Source organism: Hydra vulgaris, chromosome 01, assembly GCF_038396675.1.
Source record: "Hydra vulgaris chromosome 01, alternate assembly HydraT2T_AEP".
Taxonomy (NCBI): Eukaryota; Metazoa; Cnidaria; class Hydrozoa; order Anthoathecata; family Hydridae; genus Hydra; species Hydra vulgaris.
In genome coordinates, this window is record NC_088920.1 from 2,010,462 (window position 1) to 2,031,834 (window position 21,373).

General features: G+C 29.2%; 1 protein-coding gene and 1 long non-coding RNA gene across 2 annotated transcripts; one reads left to right on the forward strand and one right to left on the reverse strand.

The window, feature by feature from the left end:
- Positions 1-1,008: 1,008 nt before the first annotated feature.
- Positions 1,009-2,955, reverse strand: LOC136075010 (uncharacterized). The gene is made up of 2 exons (XM_065787203.1): positions 1,672-2,955; positions 1,009-1,603 (listed from the first exon to the last, which is right to left on the reverse strand). The coding sequence occupies exons 1-2, from the start codon at positions 2,606-2,608 to the stop codon at positions 1,149-1,151; spliced, it is 1,392 nt and encodes a 463-aa protein (XP_065643275.1). The 5' UTR covers positions 2,609-2,955; the 3' UTR covers positions 1,009-1,148.
- A 13,398-nt stretch (positions 2,956-16,353) lies between these two features.
- LOC136074725 (uncharacterized) lies at positions 16,354-16,934 on the forward strand. The gene is made up of 3 exons (XR_010635375.1): positions 16,354-16,411; positions 16,562-16,604; positions 16,840-16,934. It is a non-coding gene; the product is annotated as an uncharacterized LOC136074725 (long non-coding RNA).
- Positions 16,935-21,373: the final 4,439 nt, after the last annotated feature.

Below are 21,373 nucleotides of genomic sequence, written 5' to 3' on the forward strand. Positions count from 1 at the left end.
TTTTCGACGCATCGATATTTTTCATTTTCTTCATTTTTCAATTTCGACCTTTTTTTTCACATTTAATTTTTGACATATCGAGATTTATTTTATGTCGACGATTTTTAGAGCCTATTTACACTGAAAGTTTTTGACTTTATTGGTGACTCAAATAATTATTTTTAATATATATGATCGATTTTTAATATATAAGATTTAAGATATAAATTTTTTGTTGATAACAAGTAAAAAAAATAAGCGGGGAGGGGAGGGGGTATTAAAAAGCTTAAAGTGCGTAGAAAACTCAGAAGTTGGTAGTTTGCTAGTCTAATGAGCAACATTAGTATGGAAGAAGACGTAAACTTATAGTTAAATGCTCTTTTAACGTGCTTTGTGATAAGACTATAAGGGAGCACCTAAGTAACCACAAAAAAAAAAAAAAAAAAAAATACTTGTACGTGTGAACTTTTTAATATTATTGCAGCACAGAATACTGACAAATTTAATAAACAGCTTCAGAAACCAATACCGCTTTGTAAGAAACCAATGTCGCTTTCTTAACTGATTAAAAAGAGTGCTCCTGGATGATATTTTATTATTGTTAAATGCTGTTCTAAGAGTTGTTTCACAAGGATCATTACTCGGATCTTTACTTAAAGGTCCGAGTGCAACAATTAATAGTAATTACTATTCATTGTTTATATTAACGATTTGGTACAATAAAGTTTATCTGGTACAATAAAGAATAATTGTAAACTATATGCCAATGACATTAAAATCATATTAAATTTGGATTCCTCAAATAATGGTTCACTATTACAAAATAATTTAAAAAATGTTTAATTGGTCTAAAAAATGGCTGCACAGTGGGCCAGGTATATGGGAAGTGGTGGACAAAACCTAATTATTACCCAATTGGTCCACAAACCTATTTAGATATATAAATAATCATTATATATGAAATAATATTTATTTTTAACAAGAATATTTTAATTTTTAATAAAATAAAAGACATTTAATTGGCTTAGGTAGTAAAAAAATATTTTTTTCAATATCAACCTTTTTTAAAAATCAAACAACAAATTGTGTTTAGCTACAAAGAAAAAGAAGAAGGTGGAGCTGATTCCCTCAGCAAAGCCAAAACTTCACTGGGGTATTTTTTTAAACTCTTACCATTTTTTTTTATGACACTTTCTTAATGATGTTATGACAGGATCACTAGATACAAGTAGCCTGTTAACTAGGTCACGATTTGTGTCAATTCTGGAAGTCTTTCTACTGAAATCTTCCCTAAACTTTTTAAAATCCTTGTTACAGGCCTCTTGGGCCTCCTCTGACATCAGTCCAATTGGCAAGTACAGTCTAGCAATGATGGCATGGCCATGAACTAAAATTTTGTGTACTGATTGTGCCATGTAATACCAGGAATACTTAGATATGTAAAGTTTAAGAGCAGTAATACAGAACTCTTTAAATTTGACAGTGTCAATTTCAAATCCAGATGATAAAGTGACTAGTATGATGTAAAAATAAAATAAAAGAGTTTCATCTACTTTCAAAATTTTGGCAGTTGATTGATAGTTTGCAAGGGCTCGTCGGGCAGTGTTACCATCATTACTGGTACCTACAAATTGTATATATGTGATAGTAACCTGATGATTTATATAAAAGTATTTATGTAATTTCACTTACCAGATCCTCCACTTTTTGGGAAATCCACAACTAGTCCCATTTGGTTCATAAATTCTGTCTGTATACGTTTCTTCACTTGCATAACATTTTCTTTATCTTCTATAGCTCTAGACTGCCACTTTTGAGTTTCTAGTTTATATCCAATATGCAATACCATCTCAAAAAACCTAATCCAGGCATGCAGGCTAGAAAGACCATATTTCAATTCTAAATTATTAGAATTGTCCAATTTCAGCACCATTTCTAAGTTATTCATGTTTTTTGGAGACACACCACACACAGAGCAACATTGAGTTGAGTTAGTCACATGAGACAGAATAGTTTGAATTTTGCCATCAATCATGGTCAGTTCAATAATACTTTTGACAACCAGTTCCTTTCCATTAAAAGTAAAATTAAAAACACCACATTTTTTGATTTCAGATTCTAAATATTTTGCTTCTTCTATAACAACTGCTTTGCTTTCATTTTGAAAAGAAAATCTTATTGGACGACAATATGCAGTAGATGATGGCTTTTCATTTCGCCATAATAGTACTTTTTTGTTATTACAGAACCCACTGAGTTCTAGTGGTGCTAAGCAGGTAATGAACAGAGATTCTTCTTTTTTTAAGTTACGATCTCCAGCTTCCTCACTACTAATTTGCTTGTACATGCTTTGCCCAGTAGCCCCATCAAACCCAGCCTTGCAACGCAAAGTCAACCGGGTCAAACCATCTAGCATTGTGCTGATCACAGGAGCTTGCACCTCACAAAGTCTTTTTACTGTATGTTTTAATAATTCTTGTAGTGGTACATGTGCTGAATAATCATCAACAAAGATGTTCTCTGGATAGCACTTAGCTTTGGACAATCTTATGTTGTTGTATGAAGGATATATATGGCAGTCACGTTCTTCAGCTCCATTTCTCATAAGTTGGTAGATTGATTTTGACATGCCACCATCTATAATTAATGCCAGACCTTCATCAGGTGTATACTTTTTAAATTGACTAGAAGGTTCTGATATCTCAGCAACTTGCTTGGCAGCCTCATAATTATACTCATTTCTTAATTTAAGCCTTGCTGAGTGGAGCAACTCATCACTAGAAAAATTATTTATAATATCATTAAGTCTTCTCCTTTTGGTTTTGTCAGAAGCAACTTTAAAGGAACAAGTTGGTCTTCCACCAATCTTATGTAATTGACTAGAATTATCAGGCTTAGATATATTATTACTGTATGTAGATTTAAAGTCCTGAGTCAACCAATTTTTATTTTTACTCTCAAACTTTATGTTTCCTCGGTTTGTATCCTTCCATTTCTTTTGATAAAGTTTTAAAAATGCAGCACACCCAGTAGAACCCAAATTCATAGAGACTAAAATAGCTTCTACAGACAAAGAAAATGATTTATCACTCGGATTTAGTTGGTCATGCCGTATACGGTTATGGACATCACTTATCTTCATATCAACTACAAAAAAATTAATTTAAAATTATTAGTGCAACCACTATAAACTAATATAACATGAATATGGCCATTATTTTTATTTCAGATATATTTAATTAGGCCAGTACAATAAGCACAACACCTAATAATGACAACAAACCAAAAAATAGGTTTGTCGCGAATAGCATTTTACAACAATATATATTTTTTAAATGTTTACCAAACCTAAAGGGGCAGCTATGAGCAGAATAAAACAGCACCAACAGGCTGTACATATATTGTATTAACTTATTCTAACATTAATATGCTGTTCCAGCAGGTTCTAAACTATATGAGCCACTTTTAACATAATATTTTTATACTATAAACAAGAATCTTACCTTTATATTTCAAAATAAAACTGTGACTTTAATACAAGACCTTGGAATTTGTTATGGTATTTTTTGAAAAGCTATCAAATTAAATTTTAATAATATGTCAATTAATTTCGCATATGTTAAATAATTTAAAAGTTATTTGTTGTTATAGTTATGTTGTTATGGTATATTAAAAAAAAAAAAAAAATTAATTCATCATTATATTCAATTGTAAATAATAATTGTACATTTATGATGTACAATTAAACTACAAATAATGTTTTAAACCATACATTATGCTCTTATAAATATAATGTACTAAGTAGTTGGAAGTTTTCGAAATTTTTTTTTTGAGGTTTTGTCTACCACCTGGCCCACTGTGGGCTGAGTTAAGTATAATAAAATATTTTGTAATGCATTACGGTTTAAACACCGTAAGCAATTATTTTATTAACAATATTCAGTTAAATGTAAAAGTGAGCGAACGAGATTTGGGTGTGGTTTTTACAAATGACCTAAAATGGAAATAACAATTAATTGCATGCATCTTTAAAGCGAACTCTATGTTTGGTATGATTAAACATGTTTTTAGTTTTTGAAGTATTTGGAAATTTTGTACTATATATATTAAAACTCTAATCAAGTTCTCTGTTTTAGTTTGGTATATATTTATAAAAGCAGTGTAACAGGCATGATTTCCGTTTTCATAGCAACGTTGGGATAAAGGCAAAAAAGAGGGAACTGATGTTCATAGTTGATTCAGATGTTCAAAGTTTTTATAGATATTATCTGTGTTAAACTGGGAAATTGACTAGTTTTTAAATCTAATGCCACAACAAGTGGTCACAGTATGAATAATTCAAGAGGAATATGTAAATATGAACCCCAAAATAAGTTTATTACGAATAGAGCAGCGAACGATTGGAATAATTTACCTAGTAAATTAGTAAAGTCGACTTCAGCAATTGAATTTAAAAATAAATTGAACAACTTTTTATTAAATTATATACCGTTGATGTTATGAAATGGGTGTCATAGAGTTAATGAAAACACAGCAAGTATTGTACTGATATTTTCAACGTTTTCTGTTTTGCACAAAATTGAATTTAAACCTAAAGTATATACTCTTCCTTGTTTGCATTTAGCAATTGCTCCGTACAATTTTCACATAAGGACATACTAAATTCAATATTAAGTTCACACTATTGCGGTAATTTTTAATTCTATATACAATTAAAAATTACCGCAAAATAATTTGTAAGAAGAAATATTGTAAGGTTTTTTTATCCAATAACTTTCTAGTTTTATCAATTTTAAATTTTTGGAAAACATTTTGTTCAGTTAGCAGTCATATGGCGCCTTGCGCTGCTCATTTTTAGAGGTTTTAAGTTAAAGTTACTTTTACTTCAGATTTTTTATAACAACTCTTTCGAGCAGGTTGGCAGAAATAAAAACCGTTGAAAACCTATTAAAAACCGCAGCTTTTTTGATTTTTTGACCATTTTTCTAAATGATTAAAACCTTCGAAAATGACTTATGTGGCTAGACTTTATGTGGCTGTATCATTTGAGCGTCAAAAGGCATTTTGATAAAATTTAAAACCTAATTATAATTTATGTTTGAGTTCAAGATAAAGAATTTTTGTTTTTCAAAAATTAATTTCACTCAACCAGGGGGATGCAGGGGTCATTTTTCAAGGGAATTCCTACCCCTGTGATCTGACTGCCGTGAATTTTAGCAAAAACATATTCATTTTAATAAATAATAGCAAAATAATAGTTGCAATTATCTTCTTGTTAAAAATCTATTAGGAATGCAACAAATTTTCACACGCAAAACATGAATAAATCTCCGATATCTCAAATCAGACAAGTGAAATACCACAAACAGTATTTTAAAGATTATAATATTTTACAAAAATGAAAAAGAAATAATAATTTTTCAATATAAATATATTCTTGAAAAGTCTTCTTACATTCTCGTTGAACTGTATTCAACAACCTTTAGGGTATATCATACTTGAGCCAAAAATTAAATTTTCAGAATTTTGACTAACACGCTTGGATTCCTATGTATTTGGGTACGGGAAATTCAAATATAATAATATTTTTGAAAAATATTGATGTCTAGCTACCGGGAAACTAGTTTTAAAATTAACTTTTTTTTTAAAAAGATAGTCTTTTACTAAAGCTTATTTTTTAAATGTTTTTAGTCAATTAATAATAGAAATTAAAATAATATTAGGTAAAAAATAAACCATTTCTTATAAAACACAAAATTATCATTTAGCTTCCAGGATTCTTGAGCCAGAATGCACGGCTAGGACTTCCGCCCCCGTCCCTTCTATCAATATTAGATAGTTTTATTATGATTATAAGATCAAGATATATTACAATTAGTATATATATATTTATACACGCACTGGTAGGAGATAGAGTAGGTAGAGTAGGAGCAAGGGGCTTAGTTGCAAAAGCCCCCTCTCCTTACACTTACTCAAAATACTAATTCAAATTATAAATCTGGCTGCCTTAATTTTTGTTTCAGCTCCCCAAAGTTCTTATAAAATCAACATTAAAACCAAGTATTTATTTAACATTTAATGTTATGCACAACAAAGTATAAATAAAAACCAAAAATACTAAATTAGTAATTAAATAAATTACTTAAAGTCTTTTCTTGATTTAAACAAAGGCATTAGTTTACGATTTTGCAATTGAGTTCTTATAAAACCATCTCTTTTATCCCAACCACAGAATGACTGAGCTGCTTTTGTGACTAATTTGACTGCTCTCTCACAACTTTGGGTATGTAATGAGTATAGAGGTAGCTGCAGGGGAGAAACTATTAATGCATTGAGTTGGACTAACGACATATTTGCAGTGAAAATTGGTTCAGTGATGACCTCTTTTTCCCAGTCGATAAGTTCTTTGATGTCACAAGCATTAAGATTTATTGTTTGTGGAACTTTAAATGGTCTAACATCAGTTGAGCCAAGTTCACTTCCCGCCCTAACTGCCAATATGTCGACGGCAAATAACCTTTGTTCTGAGTTATCAGAACAGAGAAGTGAGACAAGTATATTCTCAGGATGAGCCCACCAAGATTCACTTTTGAGATAAAGTTTAGATGCTTCTTTAATCCTATCATCTTGCTTCTGCCAAAGTTAAAACAGCTTTAAAAGATGACAAGAACCATATTTAATGTCATGCTTAACTTTAATCTCAAAGAACTTTGAAAAATAAACCTGAGTCACCCATGTTGCAAGCAGTCTTAAGATTTCTGCATTATCAGGATTAAGATCATGTTTACTCATATAGAGAAGCAGGCATCTCATGCCACAAGTAAGCCATCGACTGTGAGACAATTTACCACATTTAAGAGCTGCTACTTCAGGATCGAGCTTTTCTTTCAATATTGCATTTAAATACTTCCATGCGACCAAACTGTCAGTGCTCATTTGCTTTAAGAAATCTTCACTTATAGTAACAAGAGGCTCCAGAAGCGGAATTGGCGTAATTTTAGTAATTCTTTCAAGATTTTCTACTTTGGAAAACAGTTTACCTACTGCTCCACTCCATCCTTTATCTGAAGAAGTTGGTCCATCAAGTTTTTCCATAATATGACGGAATGGAAGCTCATTAATGAGAAGCCAGCAAAAAGACCTAAAAAGATTTCGATTGAGAAGTTCTTCCACAAAATGAAGCATTCCACCTTTCCATCCAGACATTTCATTTGTAGTATCACTGCCAATTAGTTGGAGATTAGAATCTTTACCTCTTTCCATTAACCAGTCGAATAATCCAATAGCACATTGCTTGGCTGGTTTAGATATTTCTGACTTAGGTTTTGTTAGGTCACAGTTATATGGTTTTCTTTGATAATTTGTTTTCTTAAGGTGCCTGTTGTTTTATCATGGATAAGAACTAAAGTTTTATCTTTTCTACCATCAACAAAAATTCCAGTAATTATATTTTTTTCACAGTCGAAATTTTCTTCTACTCTGGAATACTTCATAGCACACTCTTTGGCACGAAAAACTTTCATACTATCACATATGAGACTTTTTTTATCTTCAACAAGTTTCCCTGCCTTCATAATATCTTTCAGTAGACCATTAATGATAGCAGCAGTAGCAGTCGTAGCAGTAGCATTACTAATATCAAGGTAGTTTCGTTTGACATAACTCTCTTGATTTTCAATTGTCGAGTCCTCTTCGCTATCACTGACTTTATCGCTATCACTGACTATCACATCATTGGAATTATTATTAATTTCTATTGCAACACCCGTACTTTCATCATCAAATCTAACATCAGTTGGATAAATAGAGAATGATGATTCTAACTTATACTTTGAAACTTCTTCACGTTGTCGCGTGAGTCTTGCTTGATCAGTTGACGTAAGCGTTTTAGCCTAAGTTTGGCAGTCTCTTTAAGAGACTGCCAAACTTAGGCTACGCTTATTTGGATAAAAACGCTGGGTTTTTATCCAAATAAGTTCTTTTTTAGGAATTCTTAAATTAAAGTCACATTTGCAAAAGCAATGAGCACCGTCATCACAAGATTCGTTGCAAGTGGCATCATTATCACTGCAGTAAACGATTCTGCATTTGCAAAAAGCAATATCTAAAAGTTTATCAAGTTTAGGTTCCCAGCGTTTTTTGTTTGCCTTTTGAGATTTGTGTCGAGCTATCTTAGAGAACGCAGACCAACTTCTATTAATTCTTAGTGCTATTTCCAACACAGAATTTAAAGAACTCATAGTTCGTTCCACGAACTATGAGTTCTTTAAATTCTGTGTTGGAAATAAGCCACCGTTCTGTAACTTCATTAGCAACATTAGAAAAAATTTCTTGCATTGATATGTTACGCGGATTTTTTCACAGACTAGTATTCTGTTTGCTGCAGATCTAGACATTGCTGCTAACAATCACGTAGTGTTGGAGATTCAGTTTGGAGAAACTTTTTAGGACCTCTAAGATACTCACTTAGTTTGGTGTTAATCGATTTTCTGGTTTTCTTGCTAACTGATAATGCCATTTTTCTTTTTTTAATATATTATGAATCTGGAAGATATAAATACAGCAAGTATAGCAATTAATTTGAAATGAAATATAAAATGGTAATTATAATATTTTCAAAGTATATTTGAATATTAACTGATACTTATACACAAAATAATATTGTTAAAACTCAAAGCATATTATAAAAATTAAGCATAAGGTTAAACAATATTTTAAATAATTATTATGTACATTTATAACATAAACAGTCATCATTTAGTAAAAAAACACAATATTTTTGAAAATTAAAAACGTTTTCCCGGTAGCTAGACTTGTTTTTTCCACCTAAATAAATTATACCATTTAACTCAGGGTTTATGAATACATAGGAAAAGTGACATACTGAATGAAAATTAAAACATGCAAAAGTATGATATGCCCTAACAACCATAGCTCTTAGATTTTCACCGAGATGGACGTTTTTTTAGACACAACGAAACTTTTCAATGTCTTCTTTAAGTTTTTATGTAATGCTTCAGACGTTTGTTCTGATGTAATACCAAGAGGGATTTTCTGCCTATCGAGATACTCCTTGAGATGGAACCTGATTATGTGAAACTTCCATCCAAGTGAAATTTTCATTGCGAATACATCATGGACATATACTTTTAAGTGAAGCATGAACTCCACAAATTATTCTATTACTTCTTTGTAGGATATATCGAGTTTTTTTTTTTTTTTTTTACCTCTCCATTTTTGCCGCATAAAAATATAAATACAACCAATATTTCCAATATACAGATGGCGGGGGCAAGAAGAAGACACAATTTGTCTTATCGCCAAGCCCCGAGATTAATTCCTTAAAAAATAAGTAATTTCGTATAGAGTATATAAATGTTACCAATATATATAAAATAAGACTATATTTTAAAAAGATGAAACAAAAACAAAAAGTTAGAGGATCATAAAGGAATTTTTTTCTAAAAAAAAAATAAGAAAAAAAAAGTTTTTAAAGTAATAAAATAATCAATAAAGAGTAAAATAAAAAATTCTTTGAAATAAATATTAAATAAATAAGTATATAAAGACTAAAATAAATTTGCACAAAGTAAAACTTGCAATAAAATAAAAAAAAAAAAAAAAAGGTTTTTGACAACTTTTTTTTTTTTTTTAATTAATTAAGATTAAATACTAAAATTATTAATAAAACACAGAATTGAGAAGAAATTGAACTTTTCCATTTAAAAAATATATATATATATTTATATGTATTTAAGCATGCTTCAACCAAATCCATAAAAGGGTTGACACAGATAAACTTTAAACTAAATCGAAAAAACTTATCTGTGTCACCCGAAAAAGTCAAGCACTCCATCACTAACTAGGAGCATTTGCTTCAATTTTACTTTAAATTCGTCAAGAGTTTCAAGAGTTTTAAGTTTATTAGATAGGATTTTATTCCATACTTTTGGTCCTCTAATGAATAATGAATACTCAGTTGCGGCAAAAAAACTTTTGGGTTGAATATAGGTGTTGTTTGAGTATCTAGTTAAGTATCTATGTTTATTTATTTTGAATAACGAATTGAAAATGTTTAGTGTTGTTCTTTTATTAACTTTATGCATGAAAATTAAAAGATGGAAAATATTAATTTGGTAGAAATTGAGTATATTCAGCTTTATAAATAGTTCTTTGGAGTGAGTAAAACGGCCAACATTAGATATTATTCTCATTGCATGTTTTTGTTTATTAAAAAGTTTTTTAATTTTGTTTTGATTTGTGCTACACCAAACAATGTTTGAGCAATTCAGATAACTATGACGAAGGAGAAATATTACAATTTTAAACTAGATTGATTTAAAAATGGCCTTGCTTTATATAGTAGGCCAATACTTCTTGAGATTTTACTTTTAAGATAATATATATGTTTTGTCCAAGTAACGTTTTCGTCAAGGAGTACTCCTAAAAATTTCAGTGATTGTTCTCTTTTTATAAATTGACTGCCAATATAAAGTTTTGGAAGTTTTAAAGGGATTTTATCGCGTTCATGAAAGCGATGGAAAAAAGAATACTTTGTTTTATCTAAATTAATTGATAATTTATTTGCACTAAGCCATTCTGTGAGTTTTATGAGTTCCATGTTAACTGAATTAAACAACATTTTAATATCATGACAAGCGTGAAACAAATTTGTATCATCCGCAAACAAAAATGTGTCTAGTAACTTACAAGATTTGATTTAATTCATTAATACGAATTAAAAATAAGAGTGGTCCTAAAATTGACCCTTGTGGAACACCACATTTTATATTCATATGATCAGTTTTTCCGAAGCTTAATGAAATGTATTGTTTCCTATTTGACAAATAGCTTTGAAACCATTTAAAATTTGAGTGCTTAATCCCGTAATTTTATAGTTTATTTAATAGAATATAATGATCAACAGCGTCGAACGCTTTGCTAAGATCAATAAATACACCTAGCGTATATTTATTTTCATCAAATGCCTGAAAAATATTTTGAACAAGATGAATATTTGCTTGATCTGTGGAGTGATTTTTTTAAATCCAAATTGTTTGTTATAAAGAATATTGTTATTTTCTAGAAAGGTAAATAGTTTATGATACATAATGTATTCTAATAGTTTTAAAAGGCATGGTAGTATTGAGATTGTAATTGGAAACGCTGGTATCATCTCCAAATTTAAAGACAGATACCACCCTTGCAAGTTTAAGCTTATTAGGAAAGATTCCTTGTTGAAGAGACAAAGTAAAAATATGCATGAGCGGAGATTTTAAATAAATTAAAAAAATCGATTTTAATATTACATTACTGCAAACATCGTCTTTCATCCCAGCACAGAATTCAGCTACTAGATCAAACAAAATTTAACCAAAATTAACTTGCTAAAAATATTAGTATTAACGTATTTGTGTCTCCTAACTTTATTAACATTGGTAGGTCAATGGTCCCCTATCTGTACTAATTGAATTAAAAACGTTCTAAGAAGTGTTAAAAAATTTAAAATGCGATGGAGTACCTTCTTTAAATCTCCTCAGGGTTTCAATTGGAGAATAAAGTGTCATTTCGTCCAATAATGTTAAAACTTTGGCAAAGTTAGGTCCATCAAAACCACCACCTTTATAGCCATGCCTGATAACCTTTTTCTTTTCAAGTATCACCATCAAATTTTTATCAGTGAAGAGAAGATCAATAATTTTACTAACATGGTGTTCATAAATATCATAATCAGGTGGTGTAATTATGTTGATAATTTTTTTAGTCAATTTCTCATCCAACAAACATGCATAAGTAACATTTTTATAATATTGCATCTGTATACAAGGTTTGTTATCAAATTGGTATTTTTCGAATTCATCTGCTAGTAATCCGAAAGTCCTTTGAACTCCTTTTTCATCGTCGGCCCACCACAATAACAACACGAGTATTTTCCACCTTGACCCTTCATTATAGAAAATAACTTATAGGTATTGCTTACTTAAAATATAAAATAAAAGTAAAATAAGATACTTACTGATAATCCAATGATTATGTTGATCAATTTGAGGTCAAAAGCCAAGGTAAACTTCAATTGATTGAGTTGAAGGAGTTGAAAAAGTGTTTTCAGATTGTGATGATTGTGAAAAGTGTTTTCAGATTGTGATGATAAGTAATTAAGGCGTCAAGATTTTGAACAGTTTTTTTTTGGGTCATTTTGAACTTCTTTTTTTTTTTTTGATCATTATTCTCCAAAGATAGACAATTTTTGTCTTTACCAACACAACAGAAACATTTCCATTTCCTATTTTCTGAATGAAATCTTGCTTTTTGCAGACTCATTTTGTACAAAAACGTTTTTAATTAGTATTTTCCGTAGTAGATATTTTAAATCTTGTAAATCAATACTCTTACAAATAGTTTAATTTAAACAAATTATCAGACGATCGACGTAATTTATTGAGACTAATTATCGTGTTTATGCCATTAATTTGATATTAGATCATTTGTAATTAGTAATATTAAAAATATATTTTGACGCTTAAAAGACATAGCTATATAAAGTTAGGACCCCCTCATTTTTTGAAGGTTTTTAATATTTAGAAAAATGGTCAAAAAATTAAAAATGATGCGGTTTTTAATTCGTTTTCAACGGTTTCTATTTCATGTCACTGCTCGAATGAGTGGTTAAAAAAAAATCTGAAGTAAAAATAACTTCAACTTAAAACCTTTATAAAAGAGCAGTGCGTACCATTGTCGGTATTTTCTAAACTATTTTTTTCATGTTCTAAAAATAAGTTCTCTAAAGGAAAGAGTGTCTATCTTGTTATTAAAATTCGATGATTTCAGATTAGCCATAAACAGCTGATTACAAATGGGTTGATATGACCCGTTGTTTTAAAAAAGATGGGAAATACTCAAGTTTTAGAGAAGTGGCTATTTCCTGAGATGACTCCCAATTTTAATTGGTTTAAAACTTATAATTACGTTTAGTCCGAAACAATTTCGTTTCGAATGCCGGTGTCACTTTAAATAAGTAGATCGTTAAATAAGTAGACAAAATGATATTCTGGGCATGCGTTAGTTTACGGATACTTATTTAACGTATTATTAAGTCAAGTTAAATAAGTAGATAGTTAAATAAGTAGAAAAATTGAACAATTAAGGCATTTTTCGCTAACTCAGACGAACAAATTAAAAAAAAAATACGTTAACCGAACTAAAAGCATTAACTTTGTAATGCGAATTGTTATTATTTTACGGCATTTTTGTTGTGATAATTTACTACTTTTAATAACATTTAACTCACGACGTATATTTTAGCAGTAATTTATATCTTTATAGTATAGTATGACAAGAAACATATTTTTTAAGGTAAGGTTTTTTTTAGGTCATTCACCCGTAATAATAATATCGAATAAAATAGTCATTTCACAAGGAAATTTATTGTATTCCTAAATAATTTAAATGTTCATTTTAGCAAAATGTTTCACGTTAAATTATTTTCTTTAACCCTTAAACCCAACAATTGTAAAATTTGTAATTGCTACGCAGATAAATAGTAAGGACAGTATTCTGATGTTATCGTAGAAAAAAGAAAAGAAGTGAATTTATTAATTCGTCTGGCTTTATTTTGTGTGTTAATTTACTTCCTCAAGGCCAAAAGTCACTACAGTCAAGAAGACTGTTTTAGTTGTAGTTACAGCCCTCTCTCAACTCTATAACTCCGAAACACAAACCCTGACGAACAAGACCGCTACGCGGAGAAACAAGATGAGCGCAGTACTATCGGCGAGATGGTGGTGATTGAACTCGGAATTTCTCGATTATGAGGCGAGCGCTCTACCACTACACCACTACTGCACTACCGTTGAATAACAACCTAGACTGGTATTATTCGACAATTTTAACGGTTTTAATGTATGTATAGCACAAGAATAGTTTACTATTTCTTATTATGTGAATGTCTTAAATAAAAATGACATTAAAGAAACGACACACTTCATGCTACACTAAAACTTTATTTTGAAAATAAGATCAAATAATCCTTACACAATATGAATAGCAAAACAACATGGCCTTTAAGTCTTTTTGAAAAAAGTTAACTTGGTTGAAACTTGGGCATTTTGGATGAAATTCGATCTTTCCACATGGAATTACAAGCCTATATAGTATAGAAATATAGTATAATATAAATAGTATCATAAAATTGCAATGAATAAAAAATAATAATAATAAAAATACCTACTTTTGTGCAGAAGAGTACTTAATAAATGCATTGTTCAATATATGTCATTGAATTGATTTACAAAATGAACTCTAATTGTGCCGGAAAGATTTGAACTTTTAAATTATATAAATGTTAAAAATGTTAAAACAGCCATGGTATCAACATGACAGAATAGTCTATACTTTCACAATATTCTATAAAAAATTGATCAAATATCTCATTATAATTAAAATTAGCCATAATTTTAAATACTACTTTTGGTGTAGCTGTAACAGTAGCTATAGTTAACTGCAACTGCAACAAATGTATGTAAATAAAGGACAGACTTTAATAACTGTACCTATTAACTATATCTTATATCGATAACCCTAGCTGATAAAATGAATAACTGATGACAGTAAGAAAAAAACAACTACAAAGTGAGCAAAACAAATCATCATGCCAATAACAAAATAAAAACAAGCATTAGTTAACCTAAATTAGCCAATTATATAACTTTATACATCTATAATACACTTAATATAATGTAAAATAAAATGTGTAATGAACATTTTAAATAACAACTAAAACATGAATTTTTAAAATATTAACTAAAATATATTTTTAAATATTAACTAAAACAAACCAACAATAAAAAACAAAAAAACATATTCATTTATATTGATTGAATTTAAATATCTAAATAAGTCATAAAAACAAAAATAATAGGCAGCAGAAATAATAGGATACATTCACAACCATGAGTACTAAAGGCACACCTTTTATGGCAGTATAAAACAGTAACAAAAGAAACATCTCTAAATTACCATTCCGAATACATTTCAGGTAATGTTACCTAATGTCATTATCTTTTTATATAATTAAACTTAAGTTAATACTGCTACAGAAAGCTATTGCATTTCATTTTAAAAAAAGATCACAATCATTTTCATGTGCAACTCTATGCTTTTTAAAAACCACCTAAATTAAAACAACTGAAAATGCAAAAATCCCAGATATTTTAAACTTGGAAACCTATATGTTTTAGAGAAATGACAAATGAGTCTCTTAAAATATCTAAGGCCTTGTCTTTAGACTGTATTGACAAACTTTAAAGAAAACTTTAGAAAAATTTCAACTTCGACATCCCCTTTTTACAATCATACTATAATTAACAAGCAGTTTTTTTCAAAGCTTTACCATTACCAGTTTAAATACTGAACCTTTTTCTTGTTGATTGGTTTGAGGAAAATAAGCAGACTTTATCTAATAAATAATTTTAGAGTTTTTTGAGTACCAAAAATTTATAACAAAAAGTAGTTACATAAATTGTTAATTTTTCAATATATTTACTTCACTGACCAGTAATTGCAATAATATATTTTTTTCGAAGTTTTGTTGAGGCAAGAGGTCCAATAAGATCTAGGGGAAGTTTGTGTACCTATGGCCAGATATTTTCAATGCCCAAATTCAAGGCCCCAGACTTGTCTAAAAATGAAAAAACTGATACGATCTCATCTCTATACTAATTACTTTGTATTAGTATAAGTATATTGACTATAAAATAAGTATAAAATTCCATTAAGTAGAAGAGGTTAAAAATTAGTGGCCCTAGGTACAAAAAGCTTTTTTTAAACTGTGCCAAGGGTCACTTTCTAAAAATTAGGTTCAAATCCATAATAAATTTACAGTTAATTTAATCTTAGATTGTTTTCAATAAATATTTCTAGTAATACTTAATAACAAAATTGACTAATAGTTCTGAGCAAAATTGACAAATAAGTCAATGCATAAAATGGATGTCCCAAAACTACTGTGGATTTTGAGATGCTGAGGCATAGTACAAAATTAACTTCAGAAACATAAAATAATATAAAATATACAATAATAATAAACTCTTATTCATAAATTGTATAAAAGTTTAACTTAATTAGTGGGTTATATATGCACATACCACAAAGTTGACATTTTTTTGTTAATGAGAGACATATTGCTAAACATCTTCAATAGAGTAATTATAGGCTGGCATTTTAGTTATGTAATTTTAAAAAATTTAAAAATATGATTACTTTTATTTTTTAGTTTATATCTAACGGAAACGGTTAGTGCTATATCCTGTCGTTCTAAAGTACAATTCCCAATTCACTAAAATCGCAGATCTCAAAAACGTTCACGCATGCGCTATTTTCGTGTAATTTAAAACGATAATAAACATAAAAATAGTGCGCCAACTTAAAGCTTAAGGTAAGGCTTAGCTTTGTCTTTAAACTTAGCTAAACAGATTAATAAAGATATAAAGTTATAATTTAAAACATATAGTTATATAATAATAAATATAGTTATATACTTACAATATAAAAAGAAAATAAGGCTTTTATTGTTTGTTGTTGTTAGAAAATGTCATCATCATCAGATTCTGTAACAATTTCCTCATCTGGTAAGAAATAGTAAACCATTTTTTGTTTTGTTTATCAATCATTTATTTAAATTGTAATGTTAATGTAAAGTTAGGATTAATAAAAACTTGTTTGACATAAACGTTTGTATGAAAATAAATAAAAGCATAAAAGTTATGATAACTCACAGAATTTTTATATGGTATTTTATATATATACATATATATATATATATACAATATATACATGTATATACAAATTTTGATTCATTTTTAGAAGATGATCAACCTTGATCTTCTAGATTATGATCTGGAAGATCATCCTGGAGATTAAGTATATCTTTTAATATATTTTATAAATATATATATATATATATATATATATATATATATATATATATATATATATATATATATATATATATATATATATATATATATATCAAAAAGTAAAAAATCGAAAAAAGGTATTTTTTCAAAAACTTAAATTTTGTATATTTAAAAGAGATATATTAGTTATTAATAATTGATATTGTTGATAATATTATATTATTAAGAAGTTTGTTTATGTATCATTAATTTCCAGTAGGAGAAAGGAAGGACTGACTTAAAGTTTTATGCTTGCTTTATTAGTATTGTTTTTTTACGCATGTTTTATTAGTTTAGTTTATTTTAATATCTTTAGTTTTTATTATTTCCAGTAATAGTTTACCAAAATGTATCTTTTCAATTGTAACTTATTCAATTATATATATATATATACATATATATATATATATATATATATATATATATATATATATATATATATATATATATATATATATATATATATATATATATATATATATATATATATATATATGTATGTATATATATATATATATATATGTGGTGTGTGTGTGTGTGTGTGTGTGTGTGTGTGTGTGTGTGTGTGTGTGTGTGTGTGTGTGTGTGTGTTTGTGTGTGTTGGTGTGTATGTGTGTGTATGTGTGTGTGTGCGTGTGTGTGTGTATATGTTTATATGTGTTTATATGTATACACATGTATATATTGTATATATATGTGTGTGTATATATATATGTGTGTGTGTATAATTTACTTTTATTCTTTTTTTATCGTTATGTTATTGAATTATTAAACCGTATTAGATATAATAATAAAATTTTATTTGTCTATTTGTAGATAAAGAAAAAATGCTGGAAAGTATAGTACAGGTGAGATTTTTTTGTTTGTTTAGATATCATATGTATGTTAGCCAATAATCAATGCCTGAAAAAATACAGGTATTATTAACCATTGTATTTTTGTATTTGAGCAATATAGCTTGTGTAGTTGAGATAGGATGAGCCAACAAGAGTGTGGTTGTATTAAATTTAGCTATTAAATGGTCGGTTTATAATATAGCACTGGTTGCAAAAAAGTGCAAGAGAGTGAAGGGCTCATTGTATATGAAGACTTTATTGGAAATGCTTGTGCATTCTGATTGAATATAAAATTTTAAAGGAGAAAGTATACATTGCAGTCAGTAATGTATATTTTATGATCAAAGGTTAACATCAAATTCTTTATTCGATTCCAAGTGCAGTACATCTTAATCATTGAGAAAAACGCTTAACTTGGAAAATAGGTGGTTAAATAAGATTTAGAAAGCCTTGCGCATGTTTATATTAGCTTATATGCATAACTGGTTGTATGATGTCAATTAACACAGTACAATTTTTCTAACTCGAATCTTATGGGCAAAAATTAATGTTCAAATTAGAGAGATTTTCGAATTATAAAGTTTTTTTCACATAAGGGCATTTCACGGTGACTTTGCATTTATTCGAGTTATGGAGGTTTTTGAATTAAGGAGATTAAAATTAGAGAGATTGTACGACAGGGATGCGAAGTTCCATCGAATTTTCGGGACTCCGGGACTCCGGACACCGTGCTCAAAAATTACGGACTCCTTGGACTCCGACTCCGGACTCCAGAATTAATGTTTTTTTCTTTTTTTAAATTAAATAAGGATTTTTATTATCTGGAGTTTTTATGTATAAATGCTGAAAAAAAGTGATAGGTTACCAATAATATTTTTATTATGAATAACATGTGTATATATATTTTAGGTGCCCTAAGTAGTGCCCTAACCGATGTCACAAAACTTGCCCAAAGGTGGGTTTGAACTACTGATCTCTTACTTTTTAGGAAAAATAAGGGATCCTCAGGTTTATGTAGCCGAGTGCAACCACTGCTTAAATGCAAAAGTCGATTTGTCCCGCTTTTGCTGGATAACAATTAATAAGAATAATACAACTCCAAAGATAACTTTTATTTATTTTGTATTGTTGCATGCACAGAATTCTCAATTTCTCAGTTCATTTGAAAACATATGTTCATAAAATTATAAAATGATTTTAATGTTTATTTACATTAACTACACTCTAAATTATACAGTTGCAAGAAAAAAATATTATAATATCTACATTGTCAAAAAATATTCAAATAAAAAACTCGTTTGTTCGTAAAAAAAGCATATCGTCAATTTTCTCAGATGTAAATCGACTACGATGATCTGGGGTCATGTGCTTTGAAACTGAAAACAGTCGCTCAATACTGACTTGAGATATGGGTAGCGACAAAGCGACTCGGCAAGCATCCCGTAAAACCTCAGGGAACTGTTTGATTGCTTTTAATGGGTTGAGTTTTAAAAATTCGTCTGAGTTGGAGGGGGTATCTTTAAACATTGATCGAATTTCAGGAATTGTTTTTAGAGCTTGTCGAAACTCCGTTTCAATTACGTCTAGTTGAACCTGCATTTGTTCATTTGAACAATTCTTTTTAATCTCCTGTTCACACAGCATAAATAAATTTGGTCGTCACTTTGCGACTGGTGAAGCATCCTCTTCGTTTTCTGAATTAGAGTCGGCAACATGAGCTGAAAAAGAGTTGCGCGCTACTACGTTTTTAAATTTGTCGAGTTCATCATTCAAAATTTTATTAACCAGTTGAATCAGTTTGTAATTAATTTTCCAAAGTCCATCAGCTGCAGCTATCTATAGAAATATTAATAAGTTTTTGAATATGAATTTTTAAAGTTAAATTTTCAAAACTATATATATATAAATACAATTTGATTAAAAAAGACAACTTTATTTTCAGTCGCTGTTAGGATACAGCCATGCCTAATATCGAACTAAGCTGCTGCAAAAAACAAAGAATTTTCGCGTAGTGCGCTTTCTCTATTATTCATTCCTATTTAGAAATCTCAGGCTAAGTCACTGTCTTTCCCGTCTAGTTCACACTTTATTGAATTCCAATCAAAAAGAAACTCGCCTGCGGTAATATTTTCACGCTGAAGACGAATAGTTAGATCGCGTGCCATATGCAATACATCTCTCAATTCTTCCCACATCCCCCAAAAATATGGTTGCACATTAAATTTTTCAGAAGCTTCTTTTTGCATAATCAGGTTTTGAATTACTGGTCGAATCTAGAAGAACAGAAGAATTCATTAAATATATGTACTACGTTATCAACTAGCTAAGTTAAGAGGATTATTAAAACTTAGAAGTTATAAATTATAACTTACTTGAAATAGCCTCTCGATCATATTGAACTGGCTAGACCAACGGGTAGCCTGATCTAGTATTGGAGCGAGATGTGGAGCTTGGTCTTTGAAAAAGTCAATCTACTTAGAATTTCCTGCAGTTTTGACAACTTCTCTTGCATGGCTGAGGAATTTTTTTATTGTGGGCATCTTCAATGCATTATTCACGGCTAGCTGTAAAGTGTGGAAAGCACATGTTTGAAGATATATAACGTTCATACTGCCGGCAACTCCACTTGCCAAGACTGTTGCCGCATTGTCTGCTTTATTTTGGGCATCTTCGTCAAACTCATCAGTTTCAACTGAAAGATCGCCATCGTCATCTTCGATTTCCCCAATGGCGCTGATGCCGAAGTCGCGCGCCAACTTTATATTCACCTAAATATATTAATTATGATTTCAATAGTTACCTGAAAATTTAGTGAATATACAGTTTTATCAAAAAAGTTTATTTTTTAAATATTTTTATTTGAAATATTAATTTTAATATAAATTTAACTTACAGTTTTCTTCATTTAAAAAAAATATAGATGAATTTAAAAACATGTGTTACTCTCCGCTGCGTTGTCAACACTGAGGCCTAAAATATTAATTTTATTGATTCCAAACTTATCTAAACACTTCTAAATAATTTTTTTAGTGTATTACGCCGTTTGTTTTTCCTTCTTTTCCTTAAAAAATGGCAAAAAAACATATTTTTTTATATTTTTTTTGAAATTAATTAATAAATATTAACGAAAAAATAATTTGAACCTGGAATGAAAGACCTCCAATCAAAACCAGCTGGGTTAAGGCTTCTAAAAACTCATCTTTTGATATATGCAAATTAATTTGCTGCGGTACAAAACACTTTAATATGGTTTGCTGTGAAGTGCTGTCTTTGATGGCTGTATGTTTTTGCTTCTTATTCTTTTCTTCAAATTGTTTTTCAAACTTTTCTTTTTCTAACGAAATGACGAGCTCCGCGTGTTTTCTAGATAAATGTCGTATAAGGTTGCTAATGCGAGCTTTTGCGGCACATGTAATTTCTTTACCGCATAACACATTAATTTTACTTTTCGGGTACAAGACATTTAAAGCATACTATTTTAAATCCATTGTACATTTTATTTGTACAATGAAAATGTCTGTAGATCGTATCTGATGCATAGTTAGCGGCCATTGCTAGTCAAGATTGTTGCTAACGAGTTAACAGCAAATATTATTATAATAAAAA

What these genes read in the sequence shown, in the direction of transcription:
- LOC136075010 (XM_065787203.1), bottom strand. Translation starts at nt 2,608, where the DNA reads ATGTCAAAATCAATCTACCAACTTATGAGAAATGGAGCTGAAGAACGT. An exon ending in CCCAAAAAGTGGAGGATCTG is followed by an intron (nt 1,604 to 1,671) that starts GTAAGTGAAATT and finishes TACAATTTGTAG; the next exon opens with GTACCAGTAATGATGGTAAC.